At 43.9% G+C, this 26148-nt stretch overlaps 2 protein-coding genes across 7 annotated transcripts in view; one reads left to right on the forward strand and one right to left on the reverse strand.

Moving 5' to 3' along the window:
- Positions 1–1753, reverse strand: part of Atl3 (atlastin GTPase 3) — a 44683-nt gene extending 42930 nt beyond the window's left edge. The window contains exon 1 of one of the 2 annotated variants that reach the window (XM_037207654.1): positions 1576–1753. Coding sequence is in view for 1 of the 2 variants with exons in the window: in XM_028853689.2 (XP_028709522.1) it covers positions 1126–1171 (46 nt within the window). In the remaining variant the exon portion in view is untranslated. Of the gene's footprint in view, positions 1–1125; positions 1218–1575 lie in introns of those variants that run through there. The other variant, XM_028853689.2, reaches the window with a different exon arrangement.
- Positions 1141–26148, forward strand: part of Rtn3 (reticulon 3) — a 69444-nt gene continuing 44436 nt past the window's right edge. For 2 of the 5 annotated variants that reach the window (XM_028853685.2, XM_037207617.1), the window contains exon 1: positions 13473–13699. In XM_028853685.2, the coding sequence (XP_028709518.1) occupies positions 13558–13699 (142 nt within the window). In that variant the 5' untranslated portion in view covers positions 13473–13557. Of the gene's footprint in view, positions 1222–13362; positions 13700–26148 lie in introns of those variants that run through there. The other 3 variants (XM_037207631.1, XM_028853684.2, XM_028853687.2) reach the window with 3 other exon arrangements.

Here is a 26148-nt window from a genome sequence, read left to right on the forward strand (position 1 = left end):
AGGACCTAAGTTCAATCCCTAGTATCACAAAACAAATAGGTCTTATTTACTAAACATGAAGAAAATTATTCTGGCACACTATCACACCTACCTGTTTTTCTTATTGTTATGACTATCACATGAGACAGTAAACCACTGCAAATAAAGTATGTTGGTAGTGGCCTAATGCTTAATTATGTGGAATTTTTTTCAACCGAACGTTCCTTCACTCACGTTAAAGCCGCACAGAAACTGACTTGCCACTTTGTATGGATGCTAAAGACCTGACACTTTTCCAAAGCAAAAATTCCAACCACGCCGTTTTAGTCCGTTAGTTTTTTTTCTTCACCTTTCACAAAACATTCCACTTCATATTCAAATTTGAAGACTGAGATTTGCTAAAAGATTCTTCAAACACTGCTATTGACCCCCCCCCCTTCAGATTTCGCAATTGAAACTTGCAATCGTTTCGGGAGCTTACCCATTAAACAAGAATAGTGCCAGGTAAAATGACAGGCGAAATCGCATCCATGAATTTATGGTGGGACTATTTGGTTTTCACTCAGTACTTTTACTACCTCGTGTTATGTCTTCGGAAGAGTCCAAGAACCCAAACTTACTCAAAAAACTTGCAAAACAAAACGACCAATTTAGGCTAGTTCTTTTATCTCCTAACATGGAGACAAGCGCGGGTGGAAAACAAACTTTACTAATACTTGTCAGTGCCTCAAGGTCGTTCCGATTAAAATAAAACGTTCCAAGTCCAAGGCCGCGCCGCAGCATTCCAGCACTTTAAGACCGAGCAATAAAGCATCTACCTTCCCGCCGATCCCGGCCCGTTAAGACTGACAGTCTCTAGGCTCGGCTTCCCGGCTCCGGAGCGCGCCGCCGCCCGGCACGCCCTGCCATGCACGGGGCGGAGCTCGACGGGCCAGACCACCGGGCGGCCCGCACCAAGCCGTGGGGCTCCCGGCTGAGGACGCTGCCCGCTCCCGGAGCCCCCGGCTCCGAACTCGGAGCGGAGTTACCCCGCGGAGCCGCACGAGGAAGGGCGGCGGCAGGGACGGGTTGTCACCTCGGAGCCGAAGCACTGGGAGGCGGCGTGGGTGACCACGGAGCGGGTACAGGAGAAGTTGGACGCCTCACCTGCTCCTCTCGATGCCACCGCTGCGGTTCGCTGAGGGGACAACATGGAGCCTCCGCCTTCAGCAGAAGCAGCAGAGGCGCAAGAAGACAGGAGAGGTCTGAGGAGGCCCTAGGGGAGGGGAGCAGGCGGGGCCTGGGCTCGGGGTGAAACCGAGGAGGAGGAGCGCGCGGAGCCAGAGCCTACAGCTGGTGGGGAAGCCGGACCGACGGCGCAGGGCGTGGCGAGGGCGGGAAAGCGCACGCGGGCGAGTCCCGCCACCGTTCGGTGCGCGTGCGCCGGGGCGTGGATCACGACGCGGTCCTTAGGATAGCGTACTGAAGTCTCGAGCCCGTCGGGAATTGTAGTCCGGCGCTCTCTGGGCCCGGCCCCCGCGGTCCCCGAGGATTCTCCCCCTCATCCGGGGTGAAGAGGAAACGGAGGAGGGGGCGGGGCCGAGTGAGTCGTCTTACCGCTGAACTACAACTCCCAGCAGGCCTTGTAAACGGTGGGGGGGAATGAGGAGGACTCTCGGGAGACCCTGCTAAGGCGGAGACCAGGGCCAGGCTTTGGCTACCCGGTTCCCGCCGGGAGCCCCGACCCGGCCCGTCTGGTGGGCTTTGGTGTTCCTCGCTGTCTAGGTGGTGGGCTGAAAGAAGGTCACAACCTGAGATGACGTGACGCTTTAGTGATTTTGACTTCACAAGGACAGACCCTCGTGACTTCATTACTACCAGTATCATCACCACCCCCAATTCCTGTCCTCGACTAAGTCTTACGAATCATCACCAATAGTTAAGTAAGACCTTACTAAGTTAGGCTCCGTGTGGCACACTAGTAATCTCAGTACTCAGGAGACCCGGGGAGGACGATCATCTACTTGCCTGTCAAAAAACAAACACAAAACACAAAAACCATTAGCGTGACCTCTGCTAGAGTTTCTCTGTTCTAAGCCATGACTCACCTTTAGGCGTATAGGACCTTGTTTCAAAGTTGCTTTTTTTGTTTGTTTGTTTTGTTTTTGTTTTTGTTTTTGGTTTTTGGTTTTTGGTTTTTCGAGACAGGGTTTCTCTGTGTAGTTTTGGTCCCTGGACCTCACTCTGTAGGCCCGGGCTGGCCTTGAACTCACAGAGATCCGCCTGGGCCTGGCTTCCCCCCCCCCCCCCCCCCCCCCCGCACCCCACCCCGGGTGCTGGGATTAAAGCCGTGCGCCACCACCGCCCGGCTCAAAGTTGCTTTACAGAACGAAGTTGTTGGAAAATGCTTTTATTCATACTTGACACATGATTGTGGAAAAACAATTTGCCTCAAACTGAGGAATACTGTTTTCTGAGTTCTAACGATTCCTAACAGATGGAGGTAGCTGTCCATCTTCTCCCCAGTCACCACCACCTGTCCTCACCGTTCTCTTTCGTTCAGCAAATGTTTCGACTTTCTTCCTTCTGCCTAGAACTTCCCCTCCAACTACCTCTAGACCCTGCCAAGCCATTCAGCTGTCTTTACTTCCTAAGTGATTAAGCCAGAGGTGATGAATTAAAGACAATTCTGCCTTAGCCTACCTAAAGAAGTCCTATTTACACTTCTTCAGCCCTGCCCGGTTCTGATTCCCCACATACACCAAACTCTCAAGACTGTTGGGATACTCTCTTCCAACTTCTAGATTGAAACCTAGATTAGATCTTCTAGGCTGTCATGTAGTTGTTTCTTCTAAGATGGAAATGACCATTGCTGTCTTGAATCAGCAGCTGTGATCATCCACAGGAGACTTTCATTGAACCAGGCCTATTAATGTCCCCTCATGAGGGGAGGTACATATTCAGGAGCTGTCATGAGTTCCTCAGAGACCCCACTGCTCCCAAGGTTGTATACAAGGGGGGAAATTGACCAGAAAGAGGGACTCTTCCATTACTGTAGTTCCCATAAGTGGCCCAAGGAACTCCTTAATGGTGCAGATCTTTGTGAGTCATCCATGCTTCAGGAGAGACTCTTAATTTGTATAGTTGCCCATAAATTGCCCAAGGAACTTTGTGGGTGATGTAACCGCCTTTGAGTCACCCATGCACCTATAAGTAGCCCCAATAAACTCAATGTTCACCAAGCTGGATTTGGATGGAATTCTTTCCTTGGTCTGTCAGTGCCCCTCCCCCCCAGGATGAATAGGCCTTTGTTTCTATCTCCCAAGAAAAGCACATAGCACAGGCCAACCTGAACCAGCAAGAAACTAAAAGCGAACATCAGTGGAAGAGTTTAATTCAGAAGACAGTACCTCCAGGACATGACACAAACCCATTATGTTACATGCTCAAACAGAAGAGCCAAAGGCCAATGACTTGTCACTATTGCAAACATTATTGTGAAAGAATTTAAAATCACCACATAGCCTATCATTCTCCAATTCCCTTTGCTAAACTATATTTTTCTTTTAATGATTTTTATGGTGTATGTGTGTGTGAATGTAGGCACACATATGCCACAGTGCACATAGAAGTCAGAAGATAACTTTTCAGAAGTTGATTCTCTACCTTTTTAAGATTTATTTTTAATTATTATATGCCTGTATGTACACATGAGTATGGGTGGCCATGGAGGCCAGAGGTATTGTTCCTTGGAGCTGGAGTTTTAGGTGTTTGTAAGCCACCTAATATGGGGTCTGGGAACCAAACTTGGGTCCTGCATAAGAGCAAGCACTCTTAGCTGCTGAGCCATCCTTCCAGCCTCTCCAGCTTGTTTTTGAGGCACTCACTGACTCTGAAAGCTTCCAGAAAACTGCCCTGTCTCTAACTCCCATCTTGCTATAGGAATTCTGAGAAAACCACTATATCTTTTGTTTTGTTTTGTTTTTCGAGGCAGGATTTCTCTGTGTAGTTTTGGAGCCTGTCCCGGATCTTGCTCTATAGACCAGGCTGGCCTCAAACTCACAGAGATTCTTCTGCCTCTGCTTCCCAAGTGCTGGGATTGAAGGCGTGTGCCACCACCTGGCTGGCTATCTTTTTTTTTTAAATGTGGGTGTGGGGATCAAACTTGGGTTGTCAGGCACACAGAGTAAGTGCCTTTAACTGCTGAGCCATCTTGCTGGCTCCTGCACTACATTTCTCCCAGTGCCTTCTTACTATCAGATTTGAGTTTTAGATTTTTTTTTTTTGTATTTATTTATTTTTTGGTGTTTTGGAACAGAGTTTCTCTCTGTGTAGACCTGGCTGTCCTGGAAAACCACCATCAAATATGCATTCCCTTGGTAGAGGTTGGTTACTAAGCTGTGACTTAGAATCCTGAAATCTACAATTTTTACCATGTTGTTTCAAAAGTCAAAACCTTCTTCCAAGTGTGAGGGAAACTGATGTACTCTTATTGGCTTCAATGTCATATTTGGACAGATCTAATGCTAGCACTTGCTGTTCACTGCCTAACAGATTGGAATTAAGTGCATTTTCATTAGAAGCTGTTAAAATCAAACAGGGTATCATGTTCCATAGCAGAATTAGGTATGTAATATTAAAAGAAGCAGAAAGTTCGTGAACAGTTAGTGTAACGTATACCCCCTTCATTCATTAATACAACCTTTTCATTTTCTACTTACTGCCTGTTTAAGGCACTGATGCTGCTGTGGAATAATCCTTTTGTACACTGTAAAGTTTTGTTGCTGTGACTGGTTTGATAAAGAAACTGACTGGCCAATAGCTGAACAGGATAAAGTTAGGCAGGAAAGCCAAAATGAGAATGCCGGGAAAGAGAAGGGCAGAGTCAGGAGTTGCCAGCCAGACACAGAGGAGCAGGAGATGAACATGCCATGCTAATAAAGGTACTGCCACATGGCAGAGCATAAATAAGGAATATAGGAAAATAGGGAATAAGCCTGAGCTATTGATCGAGCATTTACAATTATATAAGTCTCTGTGTGGTGATTTGGAAGCAGTTCCCAGGACAGGAAAACTCCAAATACAATGATGTGGTGGCTATTTTGTTCAAAACAAACAAAATTTTCCATTTGGAATTTACATTATAACAGGAAGACCAAAAATGAAACATCGAAGGCCTAGTGGTATAGGCCTTTAATCCCAGTACTTGGGAGGCAGAAACAGGTGAATCTATGTGAGTTCAAGGCCATCCTTGTCTGCATATCAAGTTCCAGCCAGAATTACATAGACAAAACAAAACAAAAACACACAGCTGAAGTTCAAAATACCAAATTGATTCCCATTGCAGCCTGCCTTTAGAACTGAGTCACCCAATATGACTGAAGGTTGACCTTTCCTTGTGGTTTTCTAGAAGAAGGTGACAGGGGATAGATAGACGTTTTTGAGCGGTTACGGCCATTGGATCTGGGGCCAGACTGACTGGCATTACATTTTAGCACTAATGCTCACTAGCTGTGCAAACTCAGGTGACTTAATCTCTCGGAATCTGTTTCATCAGCTACAAACTAATTCTAATACCCACAAAGTATTAGAGTAAATGAGATGTGTTTGTCCCTGATGACTGCTATACGGTTAGTCCAGAACTGGTGATTATATTCATTCTGGAAAATCCAAACAAAGTCATAAATACTCAAGGCACTTATGAAGCATAAAAATAGCAAAATTGTTATCCAAAATTACATCTACTATGACTCAAGATTCCAAAGCTTTCCCAAAATAGGACATTTGTTATGTTTCAAGCACAGTGAGAGGTAGTAATGTTGCATAAGACACATTCCTGTCTTCCACAGACTCATGGACTTGTGAGGTTAAACGGCTAAGTATCATTCCCTACTGATGGTACAGTGACACCATTTGGCCTCTTACACCTACTTACAGGACCAATGGCTAAGCAACTTCAAAAGGAGAGAATAGTACCTGCCTGGAAATTATTTAAATACCTCCTGGATTTGGGTTGGAACTTGGTGGTAAAACCCTTGCCTAGCATGCTCAAAGCCCTAGTTTGGATCCCATCAACACAAGAATAAAATGCCTGCCTGGGCTCAAGAGATAGCTTAGTGGTAGAGCACATGTTTAACATGTAGAAGGTCCTGAGTTTGATTCCCAACTATCACAAAATAAGATAGATATTGGCATCCTAATTTTCTTGTTTATATAGTAGAGTGATGAGTGTTGGGCATGTTTGTAGGCAGAAGTTTCTGTCCTGCTAGCAGCTCCCAAATAAACACACTGAGGCTTATATTAATTATAAATGCTCGCCCGGTAATTCAGGCTTGTTACTAACTAGCTCTTACAACTAAGCCCATTTCTATTAATCTGTGTGCTGCCCTGAGGCTCATGACTTTTACCTCTATCTCGTTTTGTGTGTCCAACTCGGACTGCAGCTGGCTGGCAACTCCTCTGACTCCACTCTTCCTCATCCATCATTCTCAATTTGGCTTTCCTGTCTACCTTTATCCTGTTCAGCTATTGGCTTGTTTATTAAATCAATCATAGTGACATATATTCACACAGCGTGCAGAAGGATTATTGTACAGCACACGGTGGCATATGCCTTTTAATCCCAGAACTCAGGAGGCAGAGGCAGGTGGATCTCTGAGTTCCAGCAGACAATGAGGACTTCAGAGTGAGACTCTGTTTCAAAAACTAAATAAATAGGGTGGTGATTTGGTTACAATAGTCAACTCCACTTCATGGTGTGTTATAAAGCTGAATTAGTCCTTGCAACAAAAAGAAAAAGAAAAAACCTGAAGTCCCAAATACTGAGGAAGCTAAAGCAAGAAGGTGATTTGAGGCCAGTCAACAGAGAGACTTCATCTCTTTAAAAAGGAGGGGCGTGGCTCAGCTGGCAAAAGCATTTGCTTAGAAAGTCTAATGACCTGAGTTCAAATGAAACCCAGGGACCCACAGAAAAAAGCTGCATTTAGTAATCCCAGCACTCCTGTGGGTTGATGGGAGAGATAAGAGAAGCTCACAGAACCACTGGCTAGGAGTAGCTGGTAGCTGGCCAAGTGTCAGGGACGTTAAGAGTGATCCTACCTCAGCTGGGCAGTGGTGGCACACCTTTAATCCTAGCACTCGGGAGGCAAAGGCAGTCAGATCTCTGTGAGTTCCAGGCCAGCCTAGTCTACAGAGCTAGTTCCAGGACAGTCAGGACTATACAGAGAAACTCTGTATCAGTTTGAGGCCAGCCTGGGCTCCAGAGTGAGTTCCAGGAAAGGCCCAAGGCTACACAGAGAAACCCTGTCTCAGAAAAAAAAAAAAAAAAAAGGAAGAAAGAAAGAAAAGAGAAAGGAGGATATGGGCCAGGTGTGGTGGTTCATGCTTATAATTTTATTGAGGAAGAGGAAGGAGGATCTCTGACTTGGGGGGCCAGCCTGGTCTACGAAGTGAGTTCCAGGACTGTCTGGGCTATGTAGAAAGACCCTATCTCAAGCAACAAAAAGTGGGTGTGCAAGGCAGAAGAGAAGGCTCAATGGTTAAGAGCATTTACAGCTCTTCTAGAAGCCCCAAGTTTGGTTTCCAGCACCACTCAGGTAACTCGAGCTCCACAGGATACAATGCCTCTGGCCTATGAGGACTCCTGTACTCACATGCACATACCTCCCCCCCCCACATATATATAATCAAAGATAAAAAGACTTTCAAAGCTGGATGTGGTGGTGAATATCTTTAATCTCAGCACTTGGGAGGCAGAGGCAGGCTGATGTGTGAATTTGAGGCCAGCTTGGTCTACATTAATGATTCCAGGACAGTCAGAGCTATATAATAAGACCCTGTCTTGAGAAAATAAAAAAAATAATAATAATAACAATTTGTTTGTGTAGCTTTGGAGCCTTTCCTAGAATTCACTCCATAGCTCAGGCTGGCCTGGGCTTTTTTAAAAAGGTAGATGTAGGTATAGCTTTGCCACACTTATTGTTGCTTATAGAAGATTTTAACCAGCCGGGCGGTGGAGGTGCACGCCTTTCATCCCAACACTGGGGAAGCAGAGGCAGGGGAATCTCTGTGAGTCCTAGGCCAGCCTGGTCTACAGAGTGAGTTCCAGGACAGCTAGAACTGTTTCACCGAGAAACCCTGTCTCAGGGGAAAGCAAAAAAAAAAAAAAAAAGATGATGATTTTAACCAAGGTTACCTATCTATGTGTAGTGATGTGGAGGAGGTTAGAAATAAAAGAAACTACAATATAGTCATATACCACGTAATGACATTTTGGTCAATGACCGAAAAACTATCATTTAGTGATGTGGGCATTGTGGTGCACATCCTCTCATTCACGTGATTATGCTAATGCTGGGCAAACCTGCTGGACTGTCAGTCATGTGAAGAATTTGTACATCCAAGTGTATATCGCTAGTAATGCCTGGACATGGCAAGTACCATGTCTATCAGTGAATGAATGGATAAGGGAAATGTCGTATATATGCACAATAAAATATAATTCTGGAATGAAAAAAGGAAATCCTGTGATATGCAGCAACATTCAGGAACTGACAGTCATTATGTTGAGTAAAATAAATTAGTCACAGAAAAAACAAATACCACATGTTCATTTAAAAAAAATTTTATTAGTCTACAGGGATGGCTCAGTGGTTAAGAAAGAGCACATTCACTCTTGCAGGGGACCCACATTCAATTCTCAGCACACACATGGCAGCTCAAAACCACTCACTACTCCATTTTCAGGGGATGCAATGCCATCCTCTGGCCCCTACAGACATGCATGTGGTATTACACATGAACTCACAAAAGTGCACACATACACATGAAAATATATTTTTTTAAATTTTATTTTATTTTACAATACTATTCAGTTCTACATAACAGCCACAGATTCCCTTGTTCTCCCCCTTCCTGCCCCCCTCCCTTCCCCCCAGCCCATCCCCCATTCCCATCTCCTACAGGGCAAAGACTCCCCCGAGGACTGAGATCGACCTGATAGACTCAGTCCAGGCAGGTCCAGTCCCCTCCTCCCAGACTGAGCCAAGCATCCCTGCATAAGTCCCAGGTTTCAAACAGCTAACTCATGCAACGAGCCCAGGACCTGGTACCACTGCCTAGATGCCTCCCAAACAGATCAAGCCAATCAACTGTCTTACCTATTCAGAGGGCCTGATCCAGCTGGGGGACCCTCAGCCTTTGGTTCATAGTTCATGTGTTTCCATTCGTTTGGCTATTTGTCCCTGTGCTTTATCCAAGAAAATATATTTTTTAAAGTCTCTGAGCTGTATGCCTGTAATTCTACCACTTAGGAGTTGGAGAGGGGCAGCAGGATGGAAGATTCAAGCCCAGCCTGAGTTTCATAGCAAGGCCCTATCTCATAACAAAGCTGAGACATGGCTCAGTGGTAGAACATTTGCCCTGCATTCGTGCTGCCCTGGGTTCAATGCCCACTATAACAATAATAAGAGTGATAGTAAGGACAGGTGTGATAGCACGCAACTTTAATTCCAACACTCAAAAGGCAGAAACAACTGGATCTCCTTGAGTTCAAGGCCAATCTTGTATATATATAGTGAGGTCCAGGCCAGCCAAGGCCATACAGTGAGACCCACCTTCAAAATGATAATTTCTGCCAGGCAGTGGTGGTATACACCTTTATTCCCAACTCTTGGTATCTCTACGAGTTTGAGGCCAGCGTGGTCTATAGAGAGAGTTCTACAGAAAGAGTTCCAGGCCAGCCAAGAAACTTTTGTCTTGAAAAAAGCATGTGTGTGTGTGTGTGTGTGTGTGTGTGTGTGTGTGTGTGTGTGTGTAATAATAACAATAATAATAATATTATAATAATAATTTCTTCTGAGTCACTCCCCACCTAAAAACTTTTTACTGAATTCCTGTTAACCCTAAGATAAGGCCTTAAGTCCCCTTCCTATCCTTCTACTTTAACCTCCAGAATGCTGGGATAACAGGTATTGTCACCACACCTGGTTATCTTAGGACATAAAACTATGCAGCACAATTGACCCCTTGTCAACCTGACACATAAACAAATCACTGTAAAGTCACAACCTTTCTTTTCTTGTTCATCCCCAAGATCACACATTAATATAAACATCACAATACAAAACATTTTACTAACTTAAAAAGTCCCACAGCCTTACAAATCCAAACACTTTAAGACTTCAGTCTTTAAAAAAAAAAAATCCAGTTTCTTTTAAAATCCAAATTCTATGTAAAACTCCAAAATTTCCTTTTTTAAAAAATGTAAAGTATTGGCCGGGCGTGGTGGCGCACGCCTTTAATCCCAGCACTTGGGAGGCAGAGGCAGGCGGATCTCTGTGAGTTCGAGGCCAGCCTGGGCTACCAAGTGAGCTCCAGGAAAGGCGCAAAGCTACACAGAGAAACCCTGTCTCGAAAAAACCAAAAAAAAAAAAAAAATGTAAAGTATTTCAACTGTGGGCTCCTGTAACATAAAAAAAAAATAAGTACTTTCATACTTCAATAGGGGAAGAAATAGGGCAAAGTAACTATCTGAACAAAGCAAAACCAAACTCCAACAGTGTAAATAACTCAGCATCCAGCGTCTGGGATCCACTCACAACCTCCTGGGCTCCTCCAAAGGGCTTGAGTCACTTTTCCAGCTCTGCCCTCTGCAGCACACACAGCTTGTCTTCTAGGCTCCAGGTGGCTCCATTCCACAACTGCTGCCCTTCTTGGCTATTCCATGGTACTGGCATCTCCAAAATGCTGGAATCTTCTGCCGAAACTAGGCTACACATTCATCAATAACCTCTCCTGGGCTCTCTTCAGGGACTCCAGCATTGCCACATAGTGCCAAGCCTCAGCGGCTCTCCATGACCTCTTCATGCCCAGTACCACCTGGGTGACTCATACTACCAAGTTCAGCAGTCACACGAGAGGTACAACCTTGACCATTTCTGGAACACAGCATTCTGTGTGCTGACTCTGAGGAAACACTTCCCAGAAGACTTCACCTCAGTGACCTGGTCTTTTCTTAATCACATCTGATTATTTTGACCTATTGTTCCAGCAAACCAAGGTTTTACTTTAGTGGTTCTGGTCTCTTGTTAATCACAGACAACTCTTCAACTCCAGCTGACCAGACACCACAGATTCTTCACATTAAAGGCCTGGTCAAGTCATTGCATCCCTCTGAAACTTCACAAGTCAGGCCTCCATCATCCGCACTGCTCTCAACAGTCTTTTTGTTTGTTTTGTTTTATTTTTTTGAGATAGGGTTTCTCTGTGTAGCCATGGCTGTCCTGGAGCTCGCTCTGTAGACCAGGCTGGCCTCGAATTCACAGAGATCCACCTGCCTCTGCCTCCTGAGTGCTGGGATTAAAGGCCTGTGCCACCATCGCCCAGCACTCCCAATATGCTTATCTTCCAAACTCATACAGATTATTCCACTGAACTCTCAACACTCAATGGCTTTTCTAGCCCAAAGTTTCAAAGTCCTTTGACAATGTTCCCCAAAAAACATGGTCAGGTCTGTCACAGCAATACCCCACTGTGCTGGTACCAGTTTGTCTTAGTTAGGGTTTCTATTGCTGCAACAAAACACCATGACCAAAGAGCAAGTTGGGGGAGAAAAGGTTTTATTCTGCTTTCACTTCCATATCAATGTTCACCATCAAAGAAGTCAGGACAGAAACTCCAGCAGGGCAGGAACCTGAAGGCAGGAGCTGATGCAGAGGCTATGAAGAGGTGCTCCTCACTGACTTGCTCCCTCTAGCTTGCTCAGAGCTGTTTTCTTATAGAACTCAAGATCTCCAGGCCAGGAATAGCTCCGCCCGCAATAGGCTGGGCCCTCCCCAATCGATCACTAATTAAGAAAATGCCATACAGCATGATCTTATGAAGGCATTCTCTCTCTCTCTCTCTCCCCCCTCCCTCCCTCCCTCCCTCCCTCTCCCTCTCCCTCCCCCCCCCCCTCTCTCTCTCTCTCTCTCTCTCTCTCTCTCTCTCTCTCTCTCTCTCTCTCTCGCTGTAACCCTGGCTATCCTGGAACTCTCTCTATAGACCAGGGACTGGCCTCGAACTCTGAGATCCACTGACCTTTGCCTCTAGAGTGCTAGAATTAAAAGGAATTAAAAGCGTGTACCACTACCGCTCGTCAGTTTGCTGCATTATTAATTGATGTCGTTGTGTGCCGGAGTAAGATATTTTCCGTAGTTATTTTGGAAAATATTCTGGGCGTTTTTTGAAGCATTGGCAACAACCAGGATGCTGACCTTAAAAACTGTCTAGGACAGATGAGGTCCCCAGCTTGTTCTAAGATTTCCACTGGTCAGGTGGCTTTTCCCCCTCTGCAGCAGCCTGCTTGTCTAGTGCCCCATGAGCTTGCACCTTTACAGGATTTGCTGAACCTGCAATTGCACTTTGGGTCATCGATTGCTGCTTAGCAACATCAAATCCCACAGTTTTGATTTTCATCATTATTATGTACTTTCAAAAATTTTGACTAGATATAGGGAGGCTTTGAATTTAGCAAGCCAACCTAGAAGATCGAAGTAAAAGGTCCTATATAAACTAATGCCCAGTTTCAAATATGTTTTCGTTTGAGGACTCACCTTAGGACATGAATAAAATTCGGTAATGTATATCTGTATCTCCTTTTTAATACCTTGTTTTATGCCCTCCCAGTCACAACCAAGATGTTATCTCCTGGTTTTCCTTTCCTCAGAAGCTTTTTTTCCCTTCCAAAGTATGTCTTTTCCAGCTCAGAACCTATTCAGAGAAAAGGCAACCTGAAGCCCTCTTTGAGAAGAAAAACAAGATAAAAATATGAAGCTGATTCTGAGACTGCATTGCAATGTGATTGGAATGAGTAATAGTTTAGCATTTCTCTCCACCTATCAAACGTGGGACTGTGCCATGTCTGCCTCGGTGAGGCGATATTACGACACGGCCAGATAACTCAAAAAGCACATTACAGAGGGGGTCTCTATATATTGTGGCTTTCACTTTTCTTTGGAGTCACTGGCAGAAGACATCAACTAGAATTTATGATTAAAAATTCATTTGTAGTGTATGGAAGCACAAAGAAACCTCGATCGTTAAAACGTCATCTGCCAACTAGAAAACATTCACATAAAGAACCAGGGGGTGGGCAGGAAACAGGGCATTATTAATCGGCAGCCGGGGCTGCAGTGATCGGTGGGTTCTGGTGCTTAGCCAGGTCCCTTGTGTCAGGTTTCTACACCCTCCTATGCCCCCCTTCCCAACACACACACACACACACACACACACCCTCCAGGGGCTCGCCCCACCCGCGGGGCCAGTCACGCTGCGTCTTTTCCTGCGGGAGCGCAGAGGGACAGTTCTTGCGCCTGCGCATTGTGTCGCTGCGCGCCTCCGAGGCCGCCGCCCGCGCGTCCTCGGGTTCTTTGTGCGCATGCGCGCTCGTACACCTCTCCCCGCGGAGCTGGGCTGAGTCAGTCAGTCTGTCGGAGTCGGTCTTCGGAGCACCCTGCGCCGGGTACTTCGGGGAGCCAGCTGCCGGATTATTCTGTGTGCCCTCCCGCTCTCCTGCCCCACGTCTCGCTTCACCCCTCTCCCGCCCTTGCTCGTACAGCCATGGCGGAGTCGTCGGCGGCCACTCAGTCCCCGTCAATCTCCTCGTCGTCCTCCGGGGCCGAGCCGTCCGCGCTCGGCAGCGGCGGGAGCCCCGGAGCCTGCCCCGCCCTGGGGGCGAAGAGCTGCGGCTCCTCGTGTGCAGGTGAGGCGCGCGGGGAGCTCGGTCCCTGGGGAGCGCGAGCAGCCGGGTCTCCGGGCGGGGGCGGGGGCCGGGGCCCTACCCGGGCGGCGGGCGGCTTCAGCCCCCTAGGCGGGCATTTGAGGAACAGGCAAAGGGGGAGGGGAGCGAAGGGCCGAGCCGCGGTGAGGAAATAACGGGGTGTGAAGAAACAGGTTGGGGGCGGGGAGGTGGTCTAGCGAGTGGGCGTTGATGCTGACTCCCTGCAGGTGAGGACACGGTCGTGGGCTGGAAACGGAGAAAGGCTCGGTGAACCGAATGGATCGTGTTCGGGAGGCCGGAGAGCCCTGGGGTGGAACGGGGCGCGGGGCGGGGGGGGGGGGCTGACTTAGTGGAGGATTAGCTAGCTTCAGAGGATTGTGACAGGTGGGTCGTAGGAGAAATGATGTTAGGATTTTGAGTGGTGGTGGAAGGGATGGCGTTGCAGGTTTGCAGACAGGTGTTAACACGCTCTCACATGGGTGATAGTCCTCCAAAAAAAAATTTTTTTTTTTTTTTTTTTTTTTTGCCGGGATCAGGAAGTTCTATTACTGTTTTGGGCTAAACTGAATGCCAGATTTGTCAGAGGTAGAGGAGGCGTGATGAGAGAATAGCACAGGCAGATTTGGGAGGGAGCTACCGATAGTCCAAGATGGATCCTTGGCTGCATCTGCAATACCGCCGGCTCTTCACAGGCGCTCCGTGGGGGTGGGGACACGCAATCAGTTGCTATATTCTAGAAGATAATAAATAGTTATGCCAAGCCATCACCATGTTTTGATTTCATGTTTTCGATGGCCTATTCTCGATAGCAGTATAGCAAGAGGGAACGTTTACTGCAGGGAAAAGAGGAGAAAATTCAGACAAAGCCTGGGCTGGCTGGACCCCCTTCTCTCGTCTGTGAAAAGCCTGGGAGGGACGCTGCCGGCCTCCTTTAGTCTCTATTGTATACATGTCTGCCTGCTGGTGGGAGCTGACAAGCAGGCTCCCCTGTGCAGAGCGCTGCAGTGCAGATGCCTTCTGGAAAAATAAGCCCGCTGGCAGGTGGTGCTTCTTAAAGGAACGGAGTCTGGCGAAAAAAATGCGATTTGTCAAAGGAAGAATTTTGAGAGGTTTAAAAAATGCTTTGTTATCTCCAACGTACTCTTGCGTTGGTCTTTCTAATGAATACAATATTCCTGACCGTAGCATCAAATATATTCTCTTGTGTTTCCTAATACTGGTTTTCCACCTGCCTGAGACCTTTGTTGCCCTGCCGGATTCTCCAGGGTGGTTGTAGCCATTTGGGTAAAGGGTATGGGAGGAAGCTTCTGCAGATAAAGGAATGAGGCAGCATATTTGGAACCCTGGTTCTGTTTAAACTGCCAGCATTTCTCCTCCAAATTTTTGTGTTCTGGGCTAACTTCCAAATGAACAGTGGCCTTCTATAACTTAGCAACTTGGTCCCTTGGCTTTAATTACATCACTACTTAACTGTTATGTTGGCCTCTTCCTATTCTTAATTTCCAAATTTCTGATAAAGATCTAGGTTTTAGAAGTTGGCCATTTGTGCTCAAGATCAGAACTTAAGTATTGAGGAATCATTCTAGCTAGCAGCCAGGGAATTAAAATTTTAGTCCTGATTATGATCAAATGGTGAAAAAAAATTTAAGACAAAAGTGGCTCAGGCTGGCCTTGAATGCAAGATGATTTTGCCTCAGCCTCTACTGGGGCTTTGTGTGCAGGTCACCATACCTAGCAAGAATCCACATTTTTATTCTTTTAATGCATTGTCATCGATTGGCTTCCTTGGTGCATCAGAAAAATGCAAGTGTGTGTATATATATGTACATGTTTTTAATAGCTAATGATACTGAAATTTCACAGTTTGCTAGAAACTACTTTCCTGAAAATCATGATGTCAAAATAAAGCTACATTTCTCTTTATGAAATTAGCTCAAATAATAGCTTGGACAGTTGAAAAATATTTTGTTTTAACCTTTTTTTGTTTGTTTTTTGAGACAGGGTTTCTCTGTTTAACATCTCTGGCTGTCCTGGAACTCGGCTCTGTAGACTAGGCTGGCTTCAAGTTCACAGAGATTCACCTGCCTCTGGAGTGCTGAGGCTAAAGGCGTGGGCCACCCCCACCTTTGGGTTTACCTCTGAATAACTGTTGTTCTTGTGTGAGGGCTGTGTCTTAGTTTACACCCCGTTAAAATTATAGTAGTTGGTATGAAAATTAAGCAGAAACAGAAAGGGCTTTGCCCATAAGTGAATGTTAGCAAATAATAGAGATTAATCTGAAGGGATAAAATACAAATCAGCAGTGTGAACTAGATGCTTTTGCTTTGTGTCTTTAAAAGCAAACTACTTCAAAACTGATTTTTATTAACAATATCTAATACTTGATGCATCTGCAAGTTACAAATTATCTGCATATAGAATAATAGTTGAATTACAAGTGAAAAAAAATCTCAATCTTCCTAAACAATAAAAGAAAATTATTATTGTTGTTTTTCCAATACTACCAAGGTGTGAAAGCAGGAGCTGGCCTGTGCTAGACACACAGTCCACCAGTGAGCTATGTATTCCCAGACTTTTTGTTTTTGTTTTGTTGTTTTTTTCAAGTCAGGGTTTCTCTGTGTAACAGCCCTGACTGTCCTGGAACTCTCTGTAGATCAGGCTAGCCTCCAACTCACAGAGATCCACCTGCCTCTTACTCCCAAGTGGCCCAGCTACTTTTGTAAATACATATTTTTAAATTTTAATTATGTGTATGTGTGTAGGTATGTATATACAAGTACAGGTTCCCATAGAGGCCAGAGGTGTCAGATCCACCTAGAACTAGAATTACATGTGGTTGTGAGCCATCCAGTGTGAATCCTGGGAACTGAACTCCAGTTCTCAAAAGCAATATGTGCTTATGTGCTCTTAACTGCTGATCCATTTCTCCAGCCCTCTCCCCAGCCATTTAAAAAAAAAAAAAGTTTTATTATTATTATTTTTTTTCTGAGACAGGGTATCTCTGTGTAGTTTTGGTGCCTATCCTGGATCTCACTCTAAAGCCCTGGCTGGCCTCAAACTCAGAGATCTGCCTGGCTCTGCCTCCAAAGTGCTGGGATCAAAGGTGTGTGCCACCACAGCCCAACAACAAAAAAAGAAGTTTTAACAGCTAGACATAGTGGCTTTGTCTTTAATCCCAGCACTTAGAAGGTAGAGACAAGCAATTCTCTGTGCATTCAAGGTTAACCTGATGTACATATCAAATCCTAGCCTGCCAAAGCTAAATACAGAGACCCTATCTCAAAAAACAAAACAACAACAACAAGGAGGGGTGCAACTTGTTTCTTAGGTGGCTTGGCATAGTATCAGTATGCTTAAATATTTTCTGCATTTAAGCATTCTGGCCATAGTAAATATAGTTAGGATACATTATAAACTGCTTGTCACAGCAGACATGTGTAAGAGATAGCAAGAATGGTCATGTCAGAATAGTCTACGAACACCCACTGGCTTTATTATTTTTGTTATTCTTGGGAAAGAAAAGGTTTCCTTGAATGCTGTTTTCTATTGAAGCCAAGTTCCTAAGTGATTTAACTACTCAGCTCATATAAAAGTACTTACCAACATAAATTTTAATGGATGCACCTTAACCCTAACTTTAATCTCCAGGTGGTTATTTACAAGGTCTAGGGTAAGACTTTCAGTGTTATTTTTTTATTGTTCATTTATCCTTTGCACTGCTTTTGTGTTGAACCTTTGTTTTGCTTTTTAGTATTTTAGAGATGGTCTGAAAACCATAGCAGGAATAGTGTTGCTTTTGTTAATTCAGCTGTGAGGAAATTGTTCCTCATGATACGCCAGTCACCTGTTCCACTCAGGTGAGTGTTGCAAGCACTTGTGAAGTGAAGTTTGGTAATGAAGGAATTAGTGACATATCATTAGAGAAAAGAGAAAGTTGTTTGTCAGTTTTGTTTGAGCCAAGCAGTATTTCTGCTGAAAGACACTTCTCTAGTTTAAAGTAGTTATAGTCTTAGAATTGACCATTTCCTAGTTCTGGGCAGAATTACATTGGCTCCAAGTAAATTTTATGTTAGTGAATATGTGTAGTAATTATGTGTACCCAGTGTTGTGTTCAGCTTTATGGTTAATGAGTTCAGCCTTCTAAATTTTACAGACTTTTAAAACATAAAGGACAGAGTGTTTGCCTGGGATGTTCTAAACTGTGGGTTCAATTCCCAGTACTGCAAAAAGAAAATTTAAAAAAAAAATTCTTTTTTGTTTTCAAATAACTTTCTGGCCAGGTGTGATCTACACATCTTTAATCCCAGCACTTGGAGGCAAAGATAGGTGGCCTTTTGTGAGTTCCAGACTAGCCAGGGCTACATATTGACACCTTACTTCAAGAAAAGAAAGAAAAGGTGTTGCCTTTTTTTGTTGTTGTTTGTTTGTTTTTTGTTTTTCAAGACAGGGTTTCTCTGTGTAACAGTCCTGGCTGTCCTGGAACTCATTTTGTAGACCAGGCTGCCTGGAACTCACTGAGATCCGCCTGCCTCTGCCTCCCAAGTGCTGGGATTAAAGGCGTGCACCACCACCACCTGACTTGCCTTGCTTTTATTCTAATTCATTTATAACAATATAATTCTACAGTTGTTTTAGATTATGGGTTATTGTAAATGTTTTGAAAGATATGAACATGCTAACTCAGTTTAAGCTATAACACTATTGTTCCTATTTGCATTGTGGAAATCTCTTTTAAGTTGTTTTTTGTTTGTTTGTTTGTTTGTTTTTGGTTTTTCGAGACAGGGTTTCTCTGTATAGTTTTGGTGCCTGTCCTGGAGCTCTCTCTGTAGACCAGGCTGGCCTCAAACTCACAGAGATCCACCTGGCTTTGCTTCCCGAGTGCTGGAATTAAAGGTGTGTGCCACCATTGCCCGTGGAAATCTTTTTTATTGTGTATCTGTGACTTATGGAAGACATATGACTCTCCTGTTGCAGCTCCAAAGAGAACCTCTGTTGTTGTTGGAGACAGGATTTCACTATGTATCCCCTGGCTATTCTGAACTCTATGTAGACCAGGCTGGCTTTGAACTCATAGATATCCACCTGTCTCTTGTCTCTCAAGTGCTGTGATAAAGGTATGCGCTACCACACCTAGCTCAGAGAGAGCTTCTTTAACTGCTGTGTAAGATTTTCACTTAGGGAAGGTTAATCATTAGCAGGTGGATCATCTTGTGGTAGATGGTGATGATTTCAAGGACTATGCTTACCTCTTTTCTTACATTAACTGACTTACTACTTCCTGTAAACGCATCTTCATAACATAACCAGGAAGGGTACATGTTGGCACTTGGCACATTCCTCATTGGCAGCTTGCCCTTCGGGATAAATGGAAGGGTATTCTGGAAAACTTCTCAAGCGAAATTAATACAGAACCCTTTTTGTCCTGTTATATCAAAGTATTTCAACAATGAACATTGTTTTTGGTTTACATTTAAGGTAGAAATACTTGATAACAGGGATCTTTGCCCAACTGGAAATTGAATCTAGGGCTCAGTGAGTACTAGGCAAGGATGCTGCCACTAAGCTACATCTCCAGCTATCTTTGTATATCTTATTTTTAGTCAGGGTTTCACCCAGACTATTCCTGAACTCACTCGTAGCCCAGGCTGTCCTCAAATCTTCAGTCCTCCAGCCTCTGCCTCAAGCAGCTGGGATTACAGGTGTATGCCAATCAGAGCTGGCTAATATTTCGGATACCTTTTGCCTATTACCTTTGCCTATTACCTTAGGGTTTAAGTCATGCCCTTGTGTAACAATTGAACAGCCGAGCATATTATAGCTCTTTGAAAGGAACTCTGGTTTTTGGGTTTTGGGTTTTTTTGAGCTGAGGATCGAACCCAGGGCCTTGCACTTGCTAGGCAAGTGCTCTACCACTGAGCTAAATCCCCACCCCTTGTGTTTGTTCTTAGACAGGGTTTCTCTGTGTAGTTTTGGTGCCTGTCCTGGATCTCACTTGCTCTGTAGACCAGGCTGGCCTCAAACTCACAGAGATCTGCCTGGCTCTGCCTCCCAAGTGCTACCACCACCGCCCAGCTTGAAAGGAGCTCTGGGAGATAGGAAGATAGAGTATGCGGCATAGGCTATCTGTTTGGAGGCTATATTCAATAGAAGAAAGATTTGTGTTATATTTATTTGTGAGTCGGGTAACAATAACACACACATCCCAGGTTGGGACACAGACCTAGAGAAATTAAACCATGTACCCAAGGTTAGCAAAAGTGAAGTTGGTAGATGGTCTAGAGTCAAGGAATTTAAGGCTCAGTTCTCATTCTCATACACATAAATACTGCTTCTGTTTAGGATTTGAAGCAACTTGTGCTAAAAATGGTTTAGTCACCCCTTAAATTCAGGATCAGTTAAAATTGAAAATCTTAGTTTGGGTCACATAGTTCCTAAGCCAGGTGTTTTTTGTTTTGTTTTTTGCTTCACTGACTTCTGGTCAAGTTAACTGGCCATTTTCCACATTGTGGAATCCAGTGGTTACTCTGAGTCATCCTTCTTACATGCCCTCTCAAGAGCATAATCAATCACCCTCTTCTTGACATGTTTTAGGTTTGTTTTCCATGACACCACAGATTTCTCTCACGATTCCTCTTCTGACTCCTTTTCTAGTTTGTTTTATGTAGTTTATGGGATATAACTTTGGTTTTAGGGTGGTTGAGACAGCAGGGTGGGTCTCTTAGCTCAGGCTAGCCTCCCAACTAAAAGCTGGTCTTGAACTCCTGATCCTCCTAATTGCTAGGATTATAGGCATGTACACTACCATACTCTGGTAAAACTCACTTTTTTTAAAGACAGGGTCTCATTATGTAGACCAGACTGGCCTCATACTCACAGAGATCCACCTGCCTCTGACTCCTGAGTGCTAGGATTAAAGGCATATGCCACCATGCCCAACTTTAGTTCTTTTATTTTTTAATTAAAAAAAAAATGTTTTATGCTGGCACCCAACTTTAATCCCGGCACTTGGAGGAAGAGGCAGGCGGATCTCTGTGAGTTTAAGGCCAGCCTGGTCTATGTAGTGAGTTCCAGTTAGAACTACATAATAGACCCTATCTCAAAAAAAAAAGTATTTTTTTATTTGCATGGATATTTTGCCTGCATGTACATCTGTGTATTACATGTATGTCTACTGCCATCAGAGATCAGAAGACGGCATCAGATCCCCTGAAACTGTAGTTATAGACAGTTGTGAGATGCCATGTGGGTACTAGGAACTTACCCTGGAGCTCTTACCACTGATCCATCTCTCCAGTCCCTTTATTTACTTATTTTTAAATTTTCCTCACTTATAAACAGATGCTCCAGTTCCACTTCACAGAACTTTTCTGTTTATGCTAGCCCATCTTATGGTTTAATATGCTACTTGTTAATTAATACTTTCAGATCTTTTTCTTCAGTCTTCATGTCTAGTAGACATTCCAAACTTCCTGTGTCTTAAGCTGAATTCCTGATCCTTCCTTTATGATGTTCTTTTCACTGTCTTCTCTACCTCAATAAATGGCTCTTCAGCCCTGTCCATCATTTACCTAAGTTTTTTTTTAAATGTATCCATTCTTTTTTTTTTTTTTTTTATCAGCATTGAGTCTACTTTCAGAATATATCCAGAATCTGACCAAGTCTCTCAACCTCATTCGTTACTAACCTGATCAAGGCTGCTATTAAGCTACAAGCAAACTCATTACTCTTGGGTAACTATAGTTTCTTCCTGATCGTTCTTTTCTCTTATGGCAGCAGGTGTAAACCTGTGAAAATGTTCAGTTGGATCATGTCATCATTCCTGGATAAAGTGCTTCAATGGCTTCATGTCGTATTCAGAATCAACGCCAAAGTCTTTATGGGCTCATTATATCCTATAATATAGTATACGACACCCCATTGGACACTCTGTTCGTCTGATTCAGCTACTTTTTGGCCTTCTTGTTCTTAGGAAATACTCACCTGTCTTGGGATATTTGCTGTTAACTCTGCCAGTAATGTTCTTCCTTCAGTGCAGTAGATCATGGCATGTACCTCTTACTTCATCATCCCAAATTCATCTGATGAAACATAGCCACTAAGGTGGCCTTTGGGAGATCTTGAAGCCATATGGTTGGGATTAGTGGTTTTACAGTGGAGATCACGAGAGCTTGTGTACACCTTCCACCATGTGAGAACATAGTGGGAAATTTCTGTCTGTGGATCAGGGAGAATTACCAGACACTGACTGAATCTACCCAGCCTGAGCTTTTATCTTTGATACTCCGCCTTCAGAGTTGGGAAAATACATCATTTTCTTTTTTCCTATCTCTCTATTCTTCTCCTCCCTTCCTTCCTTTGTTTTGTTTTTGTTTTTTGTAGTATTAACACTTAAACCTATAGTCGTGCCTATGCTCTGCAAGCACTCTACCGAGTCCTGTAAGACGGTCTTAACCTAAGTTATCGGGTTACCATTATATCTACTAACAAGTAATAGGTTTATTTGAGTACTATATTTATGTTTATTGGTTCTAAAGAACTAAAACATATTACCAATTGGTCTATTGTTTACAATAGTTAAGGGCCAGGTGTAGTGGTACACACTTTTAGGGAGGCAGAGGCAGATGGATCTCTGTTTGCATATGATCCCAGCCTGGTCTACAGAGCAAATTCCAGGACAGCCAGGGCTACACAGAAAAAAACCCTGTTTCAAAAAATCATGCAAACAAACAAAAAATACAATAGTTAATGTTAGCTTAATAGATAAAATAATAAATAAAAAGGTCAACCTGCCAGTTTATGGCTGGCAAGATAGATCAGTAAAGGTGCTTGCCACAAAGCTTGATGACCTGAATTCCATACTTCGGGCCCATACAGTAGAAGGAGAGAACTAACTTAGGTGCCTAGCACACGCAAACCCACATACATAAAACACATAAGTAAAAATAGTATGCATATGCATATATATTTTTGTGGGGGAAGTTTTTTGTTTTTTTGAGACAGTTTTTCTGTGTAGCCCTGGCTATCCTAAAACTCTTTGAAGGCCAGGCTGACCTTGAACTCAGAGTTCCACCTTTCTCTGCCTCTTGAATGCTGGGATTAAAGGAATACCCCACTACACCTGAAAAGTAATACAATGTTTAAGAAAAACCTGGGTTGGTCAGATGGCTTAGCACAGTGGTTCTCACACTTCCTCGTACTGCAACCCTTTAATATAGTTCCTCGTGTTGTGGTGACCCCCCAACCATAAAGTTGTTTTCATTGCTATCTCATAACTGTAATTTTGCTACTGTTATGAATCATAATGTAAATGTCTGTTTTCCGGTGGTGTTAGGGGACCCTTGTGAAAAGGTCCTTCAGCTCTCAAAGGGGTCTTGGCTCACAGGTTGAGAACCACTGGCTTACAGGTAAAGGTGCTTACTGTCAAGCCGGTGTCCTAGTTATATCCCCAGAACCCATGTGATGGAAACAGAGAACCGATTCCTGCAAGTTGTCCTCTAATCTCCACACTTAGTTGGACTTGGATGGGGAGCAGAACTGTCCTGGAGGAACTTTGTAAAGCAAGTCACACTGGTACCATTCCTTCAGAGGTTATGATGACCCTTTATCTTGGTGGCATTCTTAATCTAAATCCATCATTCCAATCTGACAGGAAGAAAAATGTCAGACCCTAATTGGAAGACATTCTGTAAAATATCTTTTTTGTTTGGTTGGGGTTTTTTGTTTGTTTTTTGTTTTTTGAGATAAGGTTTCTCTGTGTAGTCTTGGTGCCTGTCCTGGATCTTGCTCTGTCGACCAGGCTGGCCTTGAACTCACAGAGATCTGCCTGGCTCTGCCTCCCAAGTGCTGGGATTAAAGGTGTGCACCGCCACCCCCTGGCTTATTTATTTTTGAGATGGGATAGTGGCGAACAACAGAGAAGATAAGTGATGTCTGCTTCTAGTCCTCACATGCTTACATATAGACAGGTGTACCTTGAACTTGCATACTTAATACAAACCAACACCACACACACACTCATTCAAGATCATAAAGCCAGAAAAGTCTGAAAAGCTGTCATCTTCTCCAAGTTAAGGGACTGATAATGACAAAATATGACATCCTGCATGTGTTCTTGACTCATGAAGAGGGCCTTGGGTCTGGGGACATAGCTCAGTTGATAAAATGCTTGGCTAGGATGCACAAAGTTCTGTCTTTGTTCAGTCTCCAGCACCGTATAAGCCAGTGGTCGTAGCGCATGCCTGTAATCCCAGCACTTGAGAGTCTGAAGCAGGAGCATCACCAGTTTGAATCTAGCCTTGATTACATACTGATTTCCAAACTACATTAAGTTCCAGACTAATAGAGATGCACAGTAAGACCCTCTTTTAAACCTTAAAAGAGACAGAATATAAATGAATAAGGAAGAATACTATAAGCTATTTCTTGTGTTCACAAATGACATTGAGTCCTTCACTTTTCTTTTTCCTTTTCCTTCCTTTCTCCTTTTAGACAAGGTCACACTGTGTCATCCTGATTGGCCTCAAACTTACAGTGATCTTCCTGTCTCTGCTTTCCAAGTACCAGCATTACACGTGTATACCACCACCACTCCCACTTCCTTGGTTATCTTTGACTATTATTTCTCTAGTTTTTAGCATCCAATCAGAAGATTCCAAGTTGTCTCCATTCAGTCTTACTGAGGTGGTGATTTTTTTTTTTCTATTTTGTACTGGGATTATAGGTGTGTATCATCATTCCTGACTTTATTTATGTATATGAATGCTCTGTCTTCATGCATGCCAGAAGAAGGAATCAGATCCCATTACAGATGGTTGTGAGCCACCACATGGGTGCTGGGAATTGAACTCCGGACCTTTGGAAGAGTAGCTGGTGCTCTTAACCACTGAGCCATCTTTCCAGCCCATCATGCCTGACTTTATGCAGGAGCTTTCCAATTTAGTAGAGATCTGAGTTCTTTTTTTTTTCACTTTTTGTTTGTTTGTTTTGTTTTTTCGAGACAGGGTTTCTCTGGATAGCCCTGGCTGTCCTGGAACTCGCTTTGTAGAACAGGCTGGCCTGCCTCTGCCTCCTGAGTGCTGGGATTAAAGGTATGTGCCACCATGCCCAGCCAAGATCTGAGTTCTTTTTAAAATGTGTGAAAGCTGGGTGTAATGCACGTGGTTGTGAACCCAGCACTCTCGAAGGATGCATAGCGAAACCCTGTCTCCAAACAAAACAGTCTCCCCCAAAAAACACTTATACATGATAGTGTCACACCCTTTAGTGATTCCTCACTGTACAAAGTGTATCATTTAGATATGTAAAGGCCCAGTTCCTTCTCTCCAGAATACCTGCCTCCACCCCACCCTCATCTTCCCACCCTATCCCCTGGCGCTTGTTCACCTACAAAGATGGCAAAACCTTCTGGGATGATCTTCATTTACCTCAGTGGCTATCCCTGTTTATTCCAACAACTCACACTAGTTTGATGGCTCTTACATTTTGCTTGTATTGGAGGATTAAGATCACCATTCTAGAGTTCACTTCTGTAGGGTAGATAGAGTAGGAATGTCGTGTGGTTTTTGTAAGTTAGAAACCTCATACAATATTGTTGCAAACTGCTGGTTATCTCTCTTCTCTATCGGAACAGATGCTATGCATACAAATTGGCAGGGTAGAATTTTCCACTGGGTGGGGGGTATAAGTAGAAATGAACAGGCGGACAGCTGGCAGGCACATAGGACTGGCTGGCTGGCTTCATTTATTTATTTACTTATTTAGGCATTGGGTTTACTTAAAGGAGAGCCCTCCCCAACCAGGTTTGTCAGATACATTCACATTTTGTTTTTGTGTATTCTTTGAGACAGGGTCTTACTATGTAGCCCAGGCTGTCTGTCCTTAAACCCACAATCTCCTACCTTAGCCTTCTGAATTCTAGGGTTGTAGGTGTGTGCCACCACACCTGACTGTTTAGATTTAAACTGATCAGTTGATAGGTTTAATGTTGATGGTAATTGCATGTAGAAATGAACCCATCTGGAAACACTGAACAAGAGATAGTAAGGATTTTCCTTTAAAAAGGGGGAGAGGCTGGAGAGATGGCTAGGAGCTTAAGGGTATATTCTGCCCTTGCAGAGTCGGTTCCCAGCACCCACACTCAGTGGCTCACAACTGCTTATAACTTTAGTGCTAGAGGATCTAATGCCCCCTTCTAGACTCTTAATGCACTTGAACTCGTGTAGATGTCCACACATAGATATACAATAATTTAAAATAATAAGTCATTTAAAAAAGAGCAAGAATGGTTCTTATGTTTAAGAATGTATGTGATGATTCATCTTAAAGCAACTTGAAAGTGAATTTCAAATTCTGGTCTTGAATTAATGAGTGACTATTTGATCCCCACCAAATTCTGCCTTGATTTTTATTTTATTTTATTTTATTTTAAATTT

Source organism: Peromyscus leucopus, chromosome 1 (genome assembly GCF_004664715.2).
Source record: "Peromyscus leucopus breed LL Stock chromosome 1, UCI_PerLeu_2.1, whole genome shotgun sequence".
Classification (NCBI taxonomy): domain Eukaryota; kingdom Metazoa; phylum Chordata; class Mammalia; order Rodentia; family Cricetidae; genus Peromyscus; species Peromyscus leucopus.